This window comes from Ruditapes philippinarum, unplaced genomic scaffold, assembly GCF_026571515.1.
Source record: "Ruditapes philippinarum isolate M1 unplaced genomic scaffold, ASM2657151v2 ctg5676_1_1_1_1, whole genome shotgun sequence".
In the NCBI taxonomy this organism is placed as follows: domain Eukaryota; kingdom Metazoa; phylum Mollusca; class Bivalvia; order Venerida; family Veneridae; genus Ruditapes; species Ruditapes philippinarum.
The window spans coordinates 153,576-175,893 of record NW_026865487.1 but is presented as its reverse complement, the minus strand read 5'-3'; the positions used below and the strand labels follow the sequence as shown (position 1 = coordinate 175,893).

Genomic DNA, 22,318 nt, shown 5'->3' with positions numbered 1-22,318 from the left:
TTTTTTTTTTTTTTTTTTTTTTTTTTTTTTTTTTTTTTCCTTCCTTCCTTCCTTCCTTCCTTCCTTCCTTCCTTCCTTCCTTCCTTCATTCATTCATTCATTCATTCATTCATTCATTGTAAGAAGGCGAATATTGATGATGACAAAGTTGAGGAGCTGCTGGAAGAAGCAGAGAACGAGCTTGGAAAAGAATTGGCGAAGAAGACGCGTACGGACGGGCGTCTTTAGGAGATAGACGTAAGAGGTTGTTCCAGGCGGAAGGACGGAAGTTTCAATCGATCTAGCTCAATGCTATCCTACCCAGTTTAGAATACCCATGAACATTTTTTGTATATATTTGTGATATACACCATGTAGTATACAACACGTATATATGTACGCTTTTATTTGCGCACATGGACACGTATTTCTTTAATAATTAACACTATTTCAATTGTTTTCTCTTAATTTATTACAACACACCTCTGTCAGTGGCGTCCTTAATTTGTCACAGAAGTTCAACGAGGGAAAATTGACACATATAACAAGAAACAAGGAAATTTAAGTCACTTGAAAGTCAGGCGTATAATTGCCGGATAGATGGATACCATCTGATCAGAAAAAGGAGCGAGGAAATGCGCTCGAAAATTACTGAAACTGTTTCCGAAATATGATACGCGCCGTTTTTTCTAACATTGCGACTGGTAATGAAAGCTGGATTGACTACTTTACGACAGTTCGCAAGTGTAACAGTACATCTGTACGATGTGAGTCTCCAGAAATATTCGTCGACCATGCATTGCCGAGCGATTGCCAAACTTGTCAAGAAAGCAAATTGTAAATATTTGCTCTTTCGGTAAATTTATTGACCTTAAATATAAAATAATTAACCACCATGTTGCGATTTATCTCCAGAAAATTTAAAACTACTTATAATCAGAGAACAAGACAACGCTGTCTGCAAATTTATAATACACTATTAACCACAGACACTTGGGGTGTGGAGCTCAAAACGCCTTTAAAATCCAAATAAAATGCATATTTGTCAATCCCAGCACATGTACTGATCATATACTGTATATATAAAAAAACTTAATATTTTTATAAGTTGTTTTGAAAAAAAATCATATTTCAACGTATATAATAATAGATTTTTTTCAGAACGGCTTATATCAAGTTTTTTTATATATATGATCATTACATGTGCTGGGATTGACAAATATGCATTAATTGGATTTTAAAGGCGCATTGAGCTCCACATCCCAAGTGTCTGTGCTATTAACTAGAACAGTTAGTCAATGCCTCATATTACCACCTAATTAATGCGCATTTAAGTCTAAACATTCAAATAAATTTTCACTGTGCCTCCACGGGTCAATAAATTAATCAACAATCGTTTGATATACACATTTTTAATTGTTCATTCTGGCATACATCTTAATTAATAAATTAAGTTCTACAAATTTCTTAATCGAAGGATGAGTTATGGAAGAAAAAGTTAGTGTATGACTATCTGTATGTTTTGTTTTCATAAATTAAAAAAAAAAAATATTTGGTAATGTCATTTTAATTGTAACACGTGCATGGAGATTTTTTTTTAACGAAATTCGCGGGAAAATGTTTGCGTTTTATATACGGTACGGTACGTCAAGGACTGAAATTTTCATTGCGTACTTGCGAATTCTCGTTTTACGCGAGATTTCATAAAAATAAAAACAAAGCTTTTCAAACTCCTCGCAGCGGTTACTTCCCCTGATCTGTACAGTAACCACTGCCACCACAAGTAAATTCGGTCGAATATAGCCGGATATATTTTTTCACTTTTAATTTTAAAATAGAATACTTCATATCATTTTAGTTTTCTTTCGTTAAATAGTTATGCTTAATGTACAAGAAAGTAAAAAATTATACGTATAAAAATTATTTTGTAAACATAACGAAAGATATTTTCACTGTGACACCGTATGCATAGTAAACAATGGCAAAATATAAACAGTTATTGAACGATTGCACAAAAAGATTTGATCCGGCACTTGTTTTAAAGTGATAACAAATTGTGTGCCTTGAACTTATTTTGTCTAGTAAGATGTAATTATAAATCTGCCAGTTTGATATGGGATCCTTGGCGTTCTGAAACTGGCCGCCATGTTTTTGTCACATGATACAACTATCATCACGTGATTTCAGTGGTGGCAGTGGTTAAAGTAGCAAAGCGTGACGTAACCGCTGTGAGGAGTTTGAAAGCTTTTGTGTTGATATCTTTACACGTTTATTTGATAAATTTTACATTTCCTGACATTCCTGACAGTTTAGGCTTTTGCAGTTCCATGCGAATTAGCAAAGAAACAAGAAAATGAAGGTAATAACATTTTATTGGTTTTGAATCGTGTTTGTAAAAACTTTAAAAAGGGGGTGTTGTTTAGTAGAGGGGTGTTTAACACCAGTGCAACTGGCATTGGCACTGCAATTATAATTACTGCATGGGATTCTTACTTACAGAATTGTGCAATAGATAACTGATGGGCTATTCCAGAAATTATACGCTCCCATGGAAGGCACTTTCTTTTGACCTTTTATACAGTGGTGTAAATGTGTAAATTGAACAATTTTGTATGTCCACTCTGACAAGATAACATATAAGAAAATTAAGTTTAACCCAACATGTCTGCTTCCAAATGCGAATGGTGATATGCAATTATCATGATATAAGTTTCTAATATTAGATCTAAATACATTTGGCAGCGGTAAAGGGTCAACTCAGCCCTATACTTACTGGGCACAGGTCTAATCGGCATGGATCAACTCGGCCCATAATAATTTTAAAGACCTATAAATTAGGATATAAATTGTTTAGTTAATAAGCTTTGTTAAGGAGTAAATTACATACATACACTATCTTGAGTAGGTCTGGGACCGTTAATATATAATTATATTTCTTGTTTATATAATTTGGTTGTAGTACTTTACTGTAAACTGAATCAGTTTAACAATTATTTCAGATTCAGATGGAAGGGTTTCACAAACTCCAGGATGACTTTGAAAAGGTCATAGAGAAGGATGACTCTGCCAGTTCAATCACAACTGATTCTGAGGAAACGAAATTGGAATTTCGGAATTTGAACGAAAGACTTAAACATATTTTTCATACAAACAAATTCCAGATTTTGATAGTGTGCCTCGTTATTTTAGACTGTCTACTGGTAATTACTGAGCTTCTCATAGATCTTGAAGTGTTTCCACACTCGACAAGTGAATCCCCTGCCCCACACATTCTTCATTATGCAAGTATTTCTATTCTTGGACTGTTCTTGATTGAAACACTTGTAAGACTGGCTGTTTTCAGACTGGAATTTTTCAAGCACAAGCTGGAAGTTTTTGATGCTGTTATTGTGATTGTGTCTTTTGTTCTGGATATCATCTTTAGAAATCAAGAAGGTCCTGAAAGTGGTATTGGTCTTCTGATTGTTCTTAGACTATGGAGAGTTACCAGGATTTTAAATGGTTTGTATTTCTAGAAAGGGGGACAGTACCCTTATGGATAAGGTGTCTGCAATTAAAACCAGGGATTGTTGATAAATTTAATAATTTAACTTTTAAGCCCTATTTGGGTGACATCCGCTTTTTCTCATATTATTCTAGTATGGGTAAGGCCATGGCAGCGCACTGAAAAATCAAATGAAGTAATTAATAATGATTATTAATGTACATGTTACATGTTGCAAGAATTTATTACTGAATCATTTAAATAAATTTTTGATAAATGATGAAAAATTAAGTTTATGAGAGGTAAAGCTATAATTGATAAAAAAATTTACTTTTGAATGTTAAACACATTGTACTAGATAAATTGTATATTTTAATACCCATTTAATAAAATTTGTCTGACAGTGTTTAGAATTAAAATTTGGAATTCTAAAGCTACATGTTTGGGTAATATTTGCTTTAAGCTGTTGGTTAAAGATCTTGCTATTTTAGCAGCATTATATATTTTCATAGATATTTCTGCCCTTTCTCAGCTGTAGAAGCTATTTTTTTGTGCAGTTTTATTTCAATATTAACCATATTATAGTTTTTTATCCCTACTTTCCAGGTATCGTATTGTCGGTAAAGTTACAAGCAGAGAAAAGAGTTCAGCGCGAGCGTAGATTACGAGATGCTTGTGAGCAGGAGCTTATGAAATATCGTGAATACTGTGCGGCTCAAGAAAGCGAGATTGAAACCTTGCGTGGCCTTCTTAGAAAACATGGAATAAGTGACATGATTCAGACAGAAATTCCGAAACCAGCGAGTCGAATTGACGTTGTTGCAGAAGTTAATCAAGTCGATGATAACGGGATTGAAGTCAAAGAAAGAAGTCCCGACATGCCGCCTTCTGTGTAATTGGGTGATCTCCATTTGAAACTATGCTTCTCATATTCATTGAGACATACAAAAAGTCGCCAATTATATTGTTGGTAACAATACTAACATGTTTCTACAGACATGGCTAATTTGAGATATGATTTAGCATGCTTGAGATATGATTTAGCTGATTTGAGATATGATTTAGCTGATTTGAGATTTGATTTAGCATATTTTGATGATAATGTATGTTAGAATTACTTAAATACATCAGGGTTGTCATTAAAAGTTTGGTGTTTTGGATTTATAGCAAAATCACTTTGGGTTTTTATGTCTCATAAAGTGTTTTCAAAGTTTTCTACACTGTATGATTAATCTTTTTCTAACAGCTTATTGTTGGTAATTTATATTACTTCAGGTACATCACCATACTTACTATTACTGTTTCAAAGGAAAAAGTCGAGCTATTATGATTGCTGCAAAATCTTGGAATACTTTCTTATCATGACAAAAGGTAGAACTTTGTAAAACAAGAGACATAATTCTTAAAGCTATATTTTTAGAGTTATGCCCCTTTTTTAACTTAGAATTTTGGTGAAAAGTTGTTATTTCAACAGATGGGCATTAACACCTCATGCAGTTCTCTTATTTGTTATTTTAAACAATCTGTTGAATGTAAAAAATGTTAATATATTTCGATAAAGTACATGTACTAATGCCAGTTTGTAGCTCAAATTAGCCAAATCTTTAGAAACATGCATTTATATTATTATGCATTTAACATGAATGTGCTATTAGAATTCTATAAAGGGAAATAGTCGACCTTTAATGATAATCAGTAATACTAATGAAGATGCAGCATTCTAGGGTGTTTTATTTATATCTAGAGGCCTTTGTGTTACTTAAAGAATGCAGTATTTAGTATTGCTGATTATCATAATATGCTCATTTCAAGATGGCCGACCCAAATGATTATCTTGGTGAAAATTCTACATGTTCAAGGCCTCAAGCAACTTTTTGCCAAAATTTTCCACCTTAACCAACTTGCCAGTTATCTAATTGGTAATATAGAAGTTTATGAAAGGCATAATGTATAATTATTGTGTTCCTCACCTCACTCTTCATTTAACTTTGACAAAATGTTTGATTTCAATTTAGTTCTGGCTTCCAAAACTTTATATGCCGCTTTTAAAATGTCATGTCACAGTTTTATAAACGGGTACGCTGAAGACCTTTAGCTAATTTCAATTCAGCTAGCATACATATAGCATCCATATTTAACCTGAGAATAAAAAAAAATGGTTTAAGTTTGTGCTTTTTACCATTGACCCTCTCAAATAATGAAGAAAAAAAATGCAATTGTTATGTTGCCTTAAATTGAGTGAATTAGTGTGTTTGCACGATATCAAATTTGGTAAAATCACATAGGTCGGCCATCTTGATATTATTTATGAAATGAACAAGTGCATTTATTGTAATATTATAGAATCTTTAGTCAGAAGGAGAAATTGTCTGTAGCTTTTTTTAAAAGAAGTGTAAATTTTTACTTTATGATTGATATATGTTCATATTGAATCTTGCCGCAAGTGAAATTTCATTCATTTTAAATTTTTTCATCCTCATTTTTTTGCATTATGTATATTTCACTTTGTCATTCATTTTTTCTTCATTGATCATGCATTACACATACACGATATCAAAACATTATTTGCATTCACAAGAACTTAAAATTGCCTTAATATACCATTGTTTTTGCTGAAAGTTTTTTCAGTAGCATTTTTTGATGATCAATCATTTAAAGTCACATAGAAATTTGATTGTTATTTCAATGTTTGTTAAGAATGCCTAAAGAGGTTTTTGGCATAATGAGTACATGTATATCATCACCTTAGTGCAATAACTGATTAACTGCTATTAAATTTAGAAAGACTTATTCCGTTATTGCACTAAGGGGATAATATACCCTTTTGGCACAAATACATATTTGCTATTCACAAAATTTATAGGGCTTTTTGGTGCATTTGGTAAATGCACCTTTGACATTAATTGGCAAATGCCAGTTTTGCACTGTATGTTTAATGTGTCTTTTTGTTGCAAAAGAAGGTTAAAAATGTGTACATTTTACTGTATGAAAGTTTATGCCTAAGACCTTTTTGACACAATACGTATTTCCCCTCTATTACAAATATTTATATGCAAATCTGGCATATACACATGGGCTGATACCTTATAATAGGCTTATAACATTTTGGTGCAAGTAGATTTATGCCTAAATTAGCCCTAATTGACACAGATAGTGATACATATATGTTATTTTGGCAAAAATATACATAAATGCCGTGTTGGCACAAAAAGGTATAAATTATTTATAAGCACAAATAGCCTATATACATGTAGGTATGCCTTTTATCCCTTCAGGATGACAAATTTAAGCTTTTTGGGGCTATCCATTGTTAATCTGAAATATTTTGATATCAGGATGGTAGAAATATGTGAAACACAAAAATGGGGTCTAGGTAGACTGTAAATATATGCAGTCTGACCTTTCTGTACTAATGGAATGCTGGTGACATAGACCTGAATTTTTTTCTAGTATTCAAAGAGTTCAGTAGTACTTATATTACCATCTTTTGCTGTTATAATAAATGTTTTGAATGGGACCATGTTCTGATGTATATTGATTTTATTGATATGTTTACATTTTTTAATCATTTTTCTATTTAAAAAAGAAAACATAATTGATGTAGTTTGATGTTATGGCTTTTCTATACTTAAGTAAGTATATACTTGTTAAATTAGTTTGAATCTCAGCATTTTCCCAGTACAGTTTTCTGCTTTACATTTCATATGATTGAATTCATTTCTAATACAGAATGATGAGTTAAAGATACAGGGGAGATAATTAAAATTTAAAAAAAGTCCTAAAAAAAGACCAGATTTTTTTTAAGTAAACCCTACCTTGCAGAAATGGAAAATGATTAGCCTGGAGCCAGGCCAGCCTGCTTTTCCATGCAGTTTGACAAGGCTCTTTACTGTTGGCTGACTTATTTTAAATTTTATTTTTGAAATCTTCTAAATTGATATTGTTCATAATGTGTGAAGATTTAGCACTTTGTGTACAGTTTTTGGTATTTTCTGACTCTTTGAAACTTCATGTTCAGATGCAGTGTAAACACTTACTAAAATTTGGTCCTATTTATAATATAAGAATTGATAAAGTTACATAGTTGAATGGAATAATAGAAAATAATACATGTAGTTTTATCAATTGGCTTGAAATAATTTACTAACAGAATGGTAGAAAGTATTCTGATCTTTTTTTTCTCTCTGATAATTCAAAATCTCATAATATATTCGTAAATCTGTTTATCCTTCATTTTTACATGATCATTGTTTAATGTTGTATTTCTCCCTCATTTATCCTTATCCTGTTGGAACCGAAATTGATGTTCAGTTTGAACTGCAAAGTCATTATTATTTGTCCACAAAGTTAAGACTGAACAAAATTTCATTTCATCTGCTGTAAGATTATTTTGCATCACATTATTTACAATGACCTTTTGGAAAAAAAAGACTGTCCACAAATTTAAGAACCCACAAAAGTGTTCTTTGTGACAAAACACAAAATTTCATGCCCACAAAATTAAGTGAATTAGTAGCCTTTTGCCCCCAGTATACGAGTATACCAGGTCTGTCTGAACTTCCAGGCAGTTTGCCCAGGGTGTTTACTGTTACTTTCCTAAATTCTGTATTTAATTCTGAAATCCCTAAAACCTTTTAATGGACTATTCCCATTTCAAAGCTGGGTAAATTCATTACTTATATTCAGCAAGGGCAGGTTTAAAGCTGGAAAATGCTATGACACCTTGTTTAAAATCCTTCTAGAAAAAAAGAGAAAAAATTTGGCCTGTATGTTACTTGTCTATCGTTAAGTTAAATTTTTACTTTTGTGGAGTCAGAATGTACAATGTACATAGATTTCTTACAGCTTTTAAAAATGTTTTGCCGCTGTTACATTTGATAAAAGTTTATTCTTTGTTGTTGTTTAGTATTGTTCTTCTCTAGTTCTGACTTATAAACAGCTGATTTTGGGTGTTTCTTTAAGATTTCCATGTTAAAGGGTGAATACTTGGACTTGCCAGTATGACTTCTTTTCATAATATTGTTTTTTAACTTTAAATTATTGTTGTAAAGGGGTTTGTCACTAGTGTTGTAGATGTGAACTGGATTTGTGTTTTATTGAAGTGCTATATTTTCTGTCTAAATTGGTTTCACGTGTTGATCTAATCTGATGATTTAGTGCATTAACAAGTTTAGTGTTTATTTTTTTCAGTGCTAGCTATTTTTTATACAAATGTCGACTTGTTTTACTCTTTATCTTTTTATCAGAAAATGATTCTGCATGTTCAAAGTCCCACCTTAACACTCCTAAAAATATGCAATGGACTATCTGTGAATTGAATTTTGTACTATCCACTGTTACTTTAAGGAGTTTTAGCATCAATGTATGTATCCCTGGCTCTAGTATTGATGATATAGTCAAGTCATCTTCATGACTAGTGCTGAGAGGGTTTGTTGTCTTGAAACGAGTTGTAAAACATTCTAAGAATACTGATATTTGTGCTGAAAGTCCCAGGGTATGTTTTTTGAGCCTAGTTGTAACAATATTCTCACAATACTGATACACTGTATGATGAATATGTTTAGTCATATCTGATGCCTAACTTTATCATTATCATACATATATATTATAAAACAATTTCAACTAGATGTATTCTTTGACCTAATTTAATGATTAAAACAACAAAAAAACGGAAATTAACTCATTGGTAGGTGGGTCTGAAAGATACATGTATAACAGTATGTACTTATTTCTTATGTCTTTTAAGTGGGATTTTTTTCTATTTACTTATCTGATTACAGCAAACAAATTGATTTCATGTTTATTTTTATCATTTCAGTTTAGATATTACTTTCTAGAGCTATATGACTTACTGTTTAACTAAACAATGCAAATTTATGTTTTCACTTGTTAGCCAGCATGTTTGAGCACCTTTAGTAGTCAAGATTTGTGTCAACATTGTGAACAATGCAATTATATGTATTTTTTAAAATTTGTAAATTCTACTAAAGGATTGTTCTTTGAGTTGTGTGTGTTTGAAAAAAAATAATTTGAGAATTTTTTTTGTGAAATTTGTCATTTTAAGTTATTTCTTTAAATTTGAGTATTTTTTTTCTTGTTATTTGTTTGAATTTTATTGTGGAACTGAAAACTTTGTGAGAGGTCAAACATTCATATTACACTGGAAAAAAACTTGTCATAAATACAGATTATTTTTTTCTTAAATCGTAACAAATTAGATGATTTGTTTTCATTTACATTATCATACAATATATGAGCCGCATCACGAAAAAACCAACATAATGGGTTTGCGACCAGCATGGATCCAGACCAGCCTATGCATCTGCGCAGTCTGATCAGGATCCATGCTGTTCGCTTACCAATTCTATTACAAGTAGAGAAACTGATAGCGAACATCATGGATCCTAATCAGACTGCACGGATGCGCAGACTGGTCTGGATCCATGCTGGTCGCAAACCCATTATGTTGGTTTTGTCGTGACGCAGCTCATATAGAATCTACAAGCATTATACCATGGTATATAATACATGATACACTATAGTATACCATGATGTTACTTGTTCAATTACTATTTGGAAGGTTGAAACACATAATAAAATCAATATCAAAAGTAAGTTTTTTGAGAACTCGATCACTGTAATATTATCAGCACATGCATTGCATAGCTGCCTGAAGTAAATATTAATAAATATTGTGGGAATTCAAGAAGCCAAAGCAATTTGTTAATGATTTTACATGACAACAATGTGAGTCAACATCTTAAAAGCATTAGTATAAAATATTAGTGAGTAAGATATATATGTGTCTCTTGAAAGTAAAAAAAAAGTCTTTTGCAATAAAATTTTGTTATACAAAAAGTTATTTATCACAATCTTCAGCAATGATTTTATTTCACTTTTGCACTGCATATATTCGAGCAATCTCTGAAAATCTTTTTAAAATTAGAAACTATTTACACCACTTTTCACATTTATAGATACACATTTTGATCATTCTTTAAAAAAAAAAACCCACAAAATTTTGTTCTGTCCCAGAAAATTCACTTAAAAAAGCATTGTCATTTTCACATTTTGGCATTAAATATTTACATATTTTGTACTCATAATACTCTAATAGACTGTGATATATGATTATAATTAGCTCTTAGAGGATATTATCAAGTTTGTAGACAAGTCTATGAAAGAAGTGCTTCCATTGGTCAATTTTAAACCTTTGTTTAAATAAACCAATCAGATGCAAGAGATACTAGACTGGTTTACAAACTTGACAATCATCATCCAGTGAGCTTTATCAGAGATTTGAATACATATGTGTTTTTTGTCTGTATGTTATATGGTATCTTTGTGAATGTTTAAAGGCATGCAGGCATGTTAAAAAGAAATCAATTGTACAAATTTTCCTTTTGTTGTAACAATATATATATATATATGTTTAACTACTATATTGCTTTCTGCAAGTTCTTTGTGAAAAATATTAATGTGAAATTTTATCTCAATTAAAAAGATCTTTATTATGTATTAATAGCAATTATCACATAAACCGCGGCGCAGGAGTGTAATAAAGCCATTTAATAAAAACGATATTACACTAGTGTCATAACACTTTGACGTGACGTCATTTGCGCTATAGAGAAACATAGCGTTAAAGCGCGCTAATGTTATGGTTACACTATAAACGCGTCATTGAAAAATTACTCATTTTAATAGTTTACTGTTCTTATTTTATATATGTCATAAAAAGAATATTATATTCGTGTAGATTCAATACTAAATTTATTGAACTCGTTGAATAAAACAATATTATGCTCGCCAGAGGCTCGCATAATATGATTTTATTCAACTCGTTCAATAAATTTAGTATTTAACTACACTCATTCAATATCCTCTATTTACCTTTATACAGTGAATATGTCAACTATAGATTTTTGTAAACTGGTAACATATAAAGATGTTTGGTGTTAAGGTTGTTTTGTATTTTCAAAATGTTACTTATTTTCAAACAGTACCTTTCCTGAACAGACATGAAACAGACCGTTTTAGTAAATGAACAATATTTAAATGTTAACGAAAATACTATTTTAGAATAAGTCAATTTTCACACACCATGGTACAGTGGTATTAAATTTTTCCAGCATATTGTAACATTGTACATTGTTATTATAAAAAAGAAATTAATTTATTATACTGAAATTTAAATCGTGCATCTTGCCTTTACATGACCATCAATTTTTAAGTCAATTATATATGAAATTAACTGGCTCAAACTGCAAAGTTTTCAAGATGGCACAACATATGCATTTTAAAAAAGTCATTCTAGCACATGTTCATATTACAGTGGAATCATTGACACACACTTTGAGGAGGGACAAGTTTGTATATGAAAAAAATAGTAAAATAATAATCTTGAATGAAAAGTTAACTCAATATTGATTTTTTTCCCTCAATATGCATGGATTTATGCAAATATTTTTGTTTATTTTTTTTTATAATAAGCCTGATATAGGCAGATCTAAATGATTCCATATGGTGTTTAAACATTTTATTTTGAAGGGAGGTTTTGTTAAATTGTATATGTATATATACACTAAATGACTTTTTTATACATGTAGTTTGAGCACATTTTTGATGTAAATATTGTTTAATTGAACTCTTATAATCTCTTTAAGTCTATTTCGTTGGAAAATATACATTTGTTTATGTTATATGATTTACTTAAAATGTAGTTTACACTGATTAAGAAATCAGAAGTTGTAATATTAAAGGGGCTTCACTGCGGGATTTTTGACGTGACGGAACTGGAAATAAATTTTCGAGATTAATGTTCCATTTAATGTAGAACTATAGAATAATATCTTGCGTGCAGAATTTTAGATCATTCACTAGCTCGGGTTTTCCAGAAGAATTATTCTGAGAACTATTCTTATTGTGAAAACTGACCCAAGATTGAAAAGCGTTGCAACGTTTTTCACTGAAATCTGGCAAGAATAGCTTAGAAAAACAATTTCAGATTGATATCCAAGTATATTTCTTAATTAACTGTTGCATATTTTTCTTTTTCAATGCCCATGCTGATCAAGTAAGTAATTTAAATTTTATGTTTTCAGGCTTTTGGACCTCAGTGGAGTCCTTTTAAGTTTGCAGTCCATGAATTCGATCTGGATTCATTTGAAACTTAATTTGATTTGGAAACATGAATGTCAGAGATAATCTGTAACTCCTTGATATTCAAGTTCAATTTTCATACATAGTTACAGCCCCTTAATTTCAAATGTTTTTTATTTACTTCTTATTTCCCTTTCACTCTGCATATTCAAATGTAATTAAGATTCATTTTTTGCCAAGAGTTACATCACCTTAATTTTTTTATTATCACATCTACTTTGATTTAAATTCTCCACACAGTTTTGCCCCTTAATGTTTGAGTTATCAAACCTAATTTGATCTGTTTTTATTCAGAGTTACAGCCCCTTTGGTGTATTTTAAAGGATTTACATAAGTATGTATTCTCTATCTTTTTTAGTTATTTTGAGAATTGGTTTACAAGGAATTTAATATGGTTTGGAAGTGCAAGCACTATATTGCATTTAATAATCATTTGTTATATTTATGTATAAGTAGGTATTATGCTATATATAATGTATTTGAATGACAATTTATAATGATTCATTTTGATGACATGTACAAATTATGATGATCAATATCAAATAAAATATTTGAAATGATAATTAAGTCTTAAGTATTTTATTAACCTGTACCATCCCAGCAACTGAATCTAGGCACGTGTCGACTGATAATGGTCTGCACTGGTCACTATTCGGCTTGTACATATTCTGTAAATTTTCCTGTCTAAATATGACGTATGATTTTGTCCAGAATAAGTGATGGAGAAGTCCGTTCTAGATATGAAGCATGTTAAGTTGGTAAAGGTTTAAGTGGAAAGATCTAAAAATGGGCACATTTTCCGTAAGTCTTTCAAATATTGATAAAAAAAACATGTGTAGAAATATATGTATTGATATTATTATGAAATATTGACTGAAAAAAATGTTTACGTTCTAAATGATTCAGTATGAACATTAAAATATGATGAATGATAATATTCTGTTTTAGAAAAATTTATCTGCTATATGAATATATGTAATATCGGACCAAGTATCTCACACTTGCCAATAACATCCATCTATAATTCTTACGTGGTGAGTTGTAAAGTCTGATACATAATGCTATCAGCATAGTTATTTATTTGATTACAGACCTTCCATTATAGACAAATTCACTAAAATATTTTGTAATGCACATGTAAATTTTGGAAATATCTTTTCCAACACTTCAGAGGGACTTACCGACTTGCCTATTGCTCGTTGACAACTTGCAGGCAATTCATTTTCACCTGCAGAGTTAGAAATAAATATTCCTTATATGGGTAAAAGGGGGATAAAGAATTGTTTATTCATCTAGTACTTTTATGGGTGTTAGACATAAATATATGGAGATATTGAGTACCAAATAGATCTATATACTATACTCATATTTACTCGAATTTCTCCAATTGTTTACGGTACAGATGTTCATAATGATTACTGGAACAATTGGAATTGTTGACGGATGAGGCACTACAACTATGGGAATCGTACGCCGTCAATAACATAACAACACTGTCAATCAGAACAGAACACATTGTTGGTATCATAATTGCTTGATAGCAACAATGGAAATCATAGTAACATCATATGCTGTATGGGAAAAAGGAGAACCGGAAAACTCATTGTTTCCCTCTTGATCTTGCTTTCATTGTTGCTATGCGAATCTATTACCTTAATCATTCGATCTAGCTTGCTTTCATTGTTGCAACGCAGTCATCTATGGCCTTTAACACTCTATCATCTTGCTTTCATTGATGCTATGGGGAATTATGATCTTAACCACTCGATGTAGCTGTCTTTCATTATTTCTATGCAGCATCTCTGAACTTGACCACTCGATCTAGCTTGCTTCCTTTTTGTTGCTACGCAGCGTCTATGAACTTTACCACTCGATCTTCCTTTCATTGATGCTATGCAGCATCAATGACCCTTACCATTTTATTATCTTGCCTTTATTGTTACTATGGATCATCTATGACCTTAACAATTCGATCTTGCTTTCATTGTTGCTATGCAGCATCCATTACTTAACCACACGGTCTAGCTTACTTTCAGTGTTGCTATGCAACATCCATAACCTCAACTACACGATCTAGCTTGCTTTCATTGTTGCTATGCAACATCCATGACCTCAACTACACGATCTAGCTTTCTTTCATTGTTGCTATGCAACATCCATTACTTCAACTACACGATCTAGCTTGCTTTCATTGTTGCTATGCAACATCTATGACCTTTACTTCACGGTATAGCTTGCTTTCATTGTTGCTATGCAGCATCTATGACCTTTACTTCACGGTATAGCTTGCTTTCATTGTTGCTATGCAGCATCCATTACCTTAACCACACGGTCTAGCTTGCTTTCATTGTTGCTATGCAACATCCATGACCTCAACTACACGATCTAGCTTGCTTTCATTGTTGCTATGCAACATCCATGACTTCAACTACACGGTCTAGCTTACTTTCAGTGTTGCTATGCAACATCCATAACCTCAACTACACGATCTAGCTTGCTTTCATTGTTGCTATGCAACATCCATGACCTCAACTACACGGTCTAGCTTGCTTTCATTGTTGCTATGCAGCATCTATGACCTTTACTTCAAAATATAGCTTGCTTTCATTGTTGCTATGCAGCATCCATTACCTTAACCACACGGTCTAGCTTGCTTTCATTGTTGCTATGCAACATCCATGACCTCAACTACACGATCTAGCTTGCTTTCATTGTTGCTATGCAACATCCATGACCTCAACCACACGGTCTAGCTTGCTTTCATTGTTGCTATGCAAACATCCATGACTTCAACTACACGATCTAGCTTGCTTTCATTGTTGCTATGCAACATCCATGACCTCAACTACACGGTCTAGCTTCCTTTCATTGTTGCTATGCAACATCCATGACTTCAACTACACGGTCTAGCTTACTTTCATTGTTGCTATGCAGAAAATATGACCTTTACCTCACGATCTAGCTTGCTTTCATTGTTGCTATGCAGAAAATATGACCTTTACTTCACGATATAGCTTGCTTTCATTGTTGCTATGCAGCATCCATTACCTTAACCACACGGTCAAGCTTACTTTTATTGTTGCTATGCAACATCCATGACCTCAACTACACGGTCTAGCTTGCTTTTTATTGTTGCTATGCAACATCCATGACTTCAACTACACGATCTAGCTTGCTTTCATTGTTGCTATGCAACATCCATGACTTCAACTACACGGTCTAGCTTGCTTTCATTTGTTGCTATGCAACATCCATGACTTCAACTACACGGTCTAGCTTGCTTTCATTGTTGCTATGCAACATCCATGACCTCAACTACACGGTCTAGCTTGCTTTCATTGTTGCTATGCAACATCCATGACTTCAACTACACGGTCTAGCTTGCTTTCATTGTTGCTATGCAGAAAATATGACCTTTACCTCACGATCTAGCTTGCTTTCATTGTTGCTATGCAGCATCCATTACCTTAACCACACGGTCAAGCTTACTTTTATTGTTGCTATGCAACATCCATGACCTCAACTACACGGTCTAGCTTACTTTCATTGTTGCTATGCAGCAACTATGACCTTTACCTTACGATCTGCTTGCTTTCATTGTTGCTATGCAGCAGCCATTACCTTAACCACACGGTCTAGCTTGCTTTCATTAATGCTATGCAACATTCATGACCTCAACTACACGGTCTAGCTTACTTTCATTGTTGCTATGCAGAATCTATGACCTTTATCTCACGATCTGGCTTGCTTTTATTGTGGCTATGCAGCATCCATTTCCTTAACCAAACGGTCTAGCTTGCTTTCATTGTTGCTATGCAACATCCATGAGCTCAACTACACGGTCTAGCTTGCTTTCATTGTTGCTATGCAACATCCATGACATCAACTACACGGTCTAGCTTGCTTTCATTGTTGCTATGCAACATCCATGACCTCAACTACACGATCTAGCTTTCTTTCATTGTTGCAGCATCTATGAACTTTACCACTCGATCTTTTTTTCTTTTTTAATTTTCAGCGTCTATGGATCAGGGGCCACTTTGTTTATGAAGGATTTTTTTAAGGGGTTTAAAGGGCCCACAATTTTTCAAAACAAATTCCCAACTTTGAAAGTAAGCCCAAAACACAATTAGTTAACCTTTTTGAATCCCCATAGGCCCACAATCATTAACGTCATAGACGCTTTGTAGCAACAATGACGTCACGTCACAACCAGTTCACGTCATAGACGATGTGTAGCAATAAAGATAATACGTCAAAGACGTTAATTAGGAACAATGGCAATACGCCACAATTGTAACGTTTGGGACGGTAAAAAACATTTAAAATTAGTTTAATTTTATCAATAATGGCAAACACACACAATCAGTTGACTTAACACACGTCATACGACAGATACTGCCGGTTGGTGCCGATTTTTTAAATTTTTATTTTATTTTTTCGAGGATTAAAAAGGGTGACGAAATACATGTATTGATGAATATCTTCATTGCATTAACAGTGAAGATATTGAAGAGCTGTTGTATTAGCTATAAGTCATAGACATAAATATTTAAAGCAATGACTTACTGACAAAAAATCTTTGGAAATATATGAGCAGCAAAAACTTTATAAAATGTACATCTAAATTTGTTTTATTCTCATCATATAATACTATTGTATACAGAGCGATTTTTTTGCTGAAATATGAAAAGTTGTCGTAAAAGATTTTGAATCACATATTCATAATATTATGTTTTATTTAAAGATTTGCATTTTTATCGTATCGTTTTCCACATTGTTACAGAAGTTTCATTACGTTACAATATTGCACAATTTCACTTTTAAAAACATTGTTCTTTTCAGCGTGAGTCGCACAGTCGTCTCCCCTGAATAGAATGTCTGCATTTCAGGACTCGTCTTTCTTGAAGTAGCGTTTACATGTGATATTTTCATTTGGAAGAGTCACTTCCTGAAACAGAAATAAAAAATATCCTCATGAAAAACCATGTTATAAGAATGGACATCGACAGACTCTTTGACAGCGACAATTAAATATTAAAATTCGCACAATTTACTTTTTGTGCTCTGTTAAAGTTTAAAAAAAAACAAACATTGGGTCAAACTGTTGTTTTTTGGCAAAAGAAACGGGAAATGATTTTAAAAAGTACTAAAAATACAAACTTTTTTAATTTCTACTTTATCAAAAGAAAATTTCAATTTTTCCCCGCGCTTTTTTTGTTCGGGGGGGATAAATTCTAGTAAGTTTAAAAACCATTACAGGGTTTTTTAATCACAATTAAACCTACTCTTTTTTTTCTCAAGAAAAGGAAAAATTTTCTTTTGGGGGCGGCATAAGGGCCTTAAAGTAAATTTGTGGACACTTTTCCCAGAAACGTTTTCATTAAACTGCAAAAATTTATTCATAAAAGTTGTGGTCTTTCGCTTTTTTGGAATAATTAATCAATTTAATTTGACCCATTTTTTATAAAAACCCAAAACAAAAACTAATAACTAAACACAAAACGAAACAAACTGACAAACTGCTGCAACTGGACTGATTAAACTAAACTAAAAACTAAACTAAACTAAAACTAAACTAAACCTAAACTAAACTAATTTCACTTAACTTAATAAACTGAGTTAGATAAATAAAGTAGCGCCTAAAACTAAGTTAAGAGTTAAAAGTAAGTGTAGTGAGTGAGTGAGTTGAGTGTTGAGTGCATGGGTGCGTGCGTGCGTGAGTTGGTGAGTGGTGGCAGTGGAGGAAGTTGAATGTGAGTGACGAAAGAACGAACGAACTAATTAAATGAATAACTTAATGAACAAGCAATTATCATAGTTATTGGGCAAGCAATCCATAAGTTCCCCTTACCGGTTGAGCAAACCCCAATCCAACTTCTGGAAGGGGCCATTGGTCATTCCATAATGTTTCAATTTTTCTCCTATTTTAAGTAAATTTTGTTGGAAAAGTTCTTTAAAAGTGATCACAGGAAACAGTTTTATGAAAGGGACAGACAGGCGGACTGAAGGGACACTTCTAAAGTTAATATTTGAAACATCCCTGTTACCAAAATAAAACATTTTTAAAAAGCCAAAATTCTTAATAGGGAGATAAACTCTTGAACTTAAAAATGCAATTTTCATAAACCATTTTTCAAGCCTCTTATTGACCTCCTATCACAAATATGTTATATTTGCCTGTAAGCCTATTTGCTCTCGGCAACAGATATCTTTTTTCAAAATAGAAGAATAGAGATAAGACATGCATAATCTCAAGACTTGCTATTAACCCATTATGTCAAGTATTCATTAAAAAATATTTTCCAGTACTTTTTTGATGTTATCACTGGATCTTCCCAGTTTATGTGTAAAAATTGCCCATATTTTCAGTCTATGTGTTTGCCATAGCAACCCAGAATTTGGTCAAACATAGGAGAAAAAGAAAAGACATGCCCTCATCTTCCAGTCACTACCATCTACCCATATGTGCAAGTTTTTCATAAAAAATCATTTCCAAAATACTTTTTTGTGTTATCAGCGTGGGTCCAGTTTTATCGCGCGCTCGTAAAATTTTGTCCATAATTTTTTAGCCATATTTGTTGCCCATAGCAACCCGGGAAATTTTCAAACCCCATGGGAAAAAAAAAAAAAGACTCAAATTTTCAAAACTGCCATCTCCCCATAGTAAATTTTTCAAAAAAAAATTTTTCCCAAGTATTTTTTTCCCGTTATCACGGGACCCTTTTTATTTTTAAAAATTTGGGCCCTTTTTCACCTTTTTGTTGCCATACCCACCAGAATTTTCAACATAGGAAGGAAAAAAAAAAGGGCCCTGCAAATTCTCCATCCCTCCCACTTTTCCATATACCAATTTTTCCAAAAAAAAATTTTTTTCAGTATTTTTTAAAAGTTTATCGGGGGAATCCATTTTTGGGGGAGGAGGGACTAAACGGACGGATTGGACAAAAACGCGGGGGAAAAACCTAAAGTCCCCCCCGGTAAACCGTAGGGGCCCAAAAAAAATTTTAAAACTTTAACGGAGTAGATAAATAAAATAAATTTAACAAAGTAACTAACTAAGTAACCAAACCTTTAAACCCAGAGCAAGTGAATTTTAGATCTTTTGGTTAAAGGGGTTTTAAAACCCTTGACACATTTTTCTCTTAATTTTTAAAAAAGGGCATAATTATAGAAGGTTTTAAATCAATGTTTTATTTTAATTTTAAAATTTAATCTCACCATTAACTTTTTCCCCCTTTGTCAATATTTTTTTTTCCAAATTTGACTTCTTTGGGCAACAGACCCTTTCCCACCCGGGGTTTGATTCTGTTCTCATTTAGGTGGTGGGTCCTTTGGGAATTTTAAAAACCCTAAAAACGAATAAAAAAATTGTATTTTTTTAAAAGAAACAAAAAAAAAATAACCCCCAAACCCAAAAAAGTTTCAGCCCCACCCGCGACACAATTAACTTTATTTATAAAAAACCCCATTTTTCCCCGTGGGAAAACCCTTTAAATCATTTTTTTTAATTTATGTAAAAAACCCAAAAAACAAATTTTCAACTTTTTATTTTTTTCCCAAACCCCAATGAATCTACCGCATCAACTTTCCAAAAATTGAAATTATCAAAGGGATATTAAAAGGGAAAAGTGATCATTTGGTAATTTTTAAAGGCCCCAAATTTCTTTGGGATTTTTATTTACAAAAAAAGGTTTCAAGTGTTTTTCCCCCGGGGTTTAAGAAATTTGAAAACGTTTTTTTCCCAACCCCTTCGGGCCAATTTAAAAAAATTTTTTAAAAGTTTGGAAACCATAAAAAAAGGAACCTTTACCCCAGCTATATATACATGTATAGATTTTTTAAATTAACCCAAAGGGTAAAGCCCTTTTTTGATCCGATTTTACCCCCTACCCTACCACCCCCCTTTCCAGTCCTGTAAAACCCCCCATAAATATAAAAAAAAAAGGGTCTTTTTTCCAAAACATAGTAAAAACACTATTTCATAATACCATGTCCCTTCTTAAATGAAGCTTTTATTTTATTTTTTGGGGGTTTGTAGCAGCGGACAGTGAGGGCTGGACGTATGGTATGCGCAACACAAAATATACTAGACCTTTTGATTTTATTGCGAAATGGGTCAACCCTCGTCAACGTTCTTTCGTGTCGACATTTTATCTGAGTATCCATGTCTTTTGGCCCCGTTGGTAACAATACGAAACTCTGTTATCAATTGACCTTTTTATCATCTCCATCCGGTCGTCACGGCGCTTGCTATCTTTTCTCTTGATGTGTATCAATTGCCTTTACAGGTACAAATCATATGCGAAATTCATTAATCATTACAAATTAAATTTATTCAAATTTTGGGGTGTTATCCCAGTGAAGGCATAATGGTCAATAATTATTGTTGGCATTTTCATTTTGTGTTTTGTTGTTATCAACATTGATTGTTTGAGCATTAGGAATTTTCGCTAGACTAATAAAAAAGAAGAAAAGACACATAGGACAGCTAGTACGTACAGTTGTAATTTGCCCGTATCCTTGATATATTCAGCACATGTCTTTGTTATAACGTGCTTCTTGTTTCCCCAACATAAATATGTAAAGGATATTGTTTATTATGCATGTGATTTGATCTTGCATACATTTTTTTTTCTTTTTACAAGTAGAATCTATTTCACGGATTTTTAGTGGTTTTGATTAATTGTAATGATTTTTTGCCAGTAAATGTGATCTCATTCATATGAATGACGTGATCAAAATCATTTTCTTTTTTGCCAAAAAAACCCTTTTTTTTTTTTACTTTTTTAAAAAAATTGGAAAGGGGATTAAAGTGTTTCCCTTTAAAAAGAAATTTTTTACTCATAAAATTATAAAACAGGGTTTCACTGTCCCCCAAAAAGGGAAACTAGAAGAGGGAAAACTTTAGAACAAACAGCTCTGTTGCCTTTAGCCTTTTAATGTTAAAAAAAAAACCCAAACCCCCCACATGTCTCCGTGGGGGGGGGGGGCTAGGAAAAAAATAGCAAAAAAGGGACACACATATGGGCTATTTTTTTGTTTGGTTTTGGGTTTGATTTTTTTACTAAAAAGCCCGAGAAAATTGTCTTTTTAAAAATTTGCTGAAATTGGATGAGGGGGTTAAATTTTTCTTTTGCTTTACTGTGTGAGGAAGTAACGCTGGTATTTGTCCTATATTTGGAATTGCTCGAGAAAACGTCAGTACCAATGGGTGTGTGTTCCTTCTGTTTGTCTAAATTTTCTTCCATTAAATCTTCAACACAACAGAACGTCGTTTGGGTATAGGGTTGGTTTAATTCACGTTCAGCTGCATCTCCTAGCTGTTCTCATAACGTTCTTCTGTTTGTTTAGTTTAGTAGTAAGAAATATATAAAAGGGACGTTAACTAAAGCCATGTATGAGTAATTTCTTAACAGCGTCTTGATTTATTAACTTGACTTTTCGTAGAATAGGGAGAGCTTTTGTACTCACCCTGGCGTCGGCTTCGGCGTCGCCGTCACACTTAGGTTATTTTTTTTATTTATTTTTTTTTTTCGTGAAAGTTGGATTTCAGAAACTACTGATGGGAATGATTTAGTACATTACACACTTGATATCCGTGGGCACAGATACCATATATCTTAGTTACCTTTTTTTACAGTGGTATGCCTCTTTTTTAAATGTGAAGCACTGAAACGCACGGTCTTGGAT

At 32.5% G+C, this 22,318-nt stretch overlaps 1 protein-coding gene across 1 annotated transcript; it reads left to right on the top strand.

Moving 5' to 3' along the window:
• Nucleotides 1–2,219: 2,219 nt before the first annotated feature.
• LOC132729344 (voltage-gated hydrogen channel 1-like) lies at nt 2,220–11,613 on the top strand. Its single transcript, XM_060715107.1, has 3 exons — nt 2,220–2,338; nt 2,979–3,480; nt 4,070–11,613. Exons 1-3 carry the CDS (start codon nt 2,333–2,335, stop codon nt 4,357–4,359), a joined length of 798 nt encoding a protein of 265 aa, XP_060571090.1. The 5' UTR covers nt 2,220–2,332; the 3' UTR covers nt 4,360–11,613.
• The last annotated feature ends 10,705 nt before the right edge of the window (nt 11,614–22,318 follow it).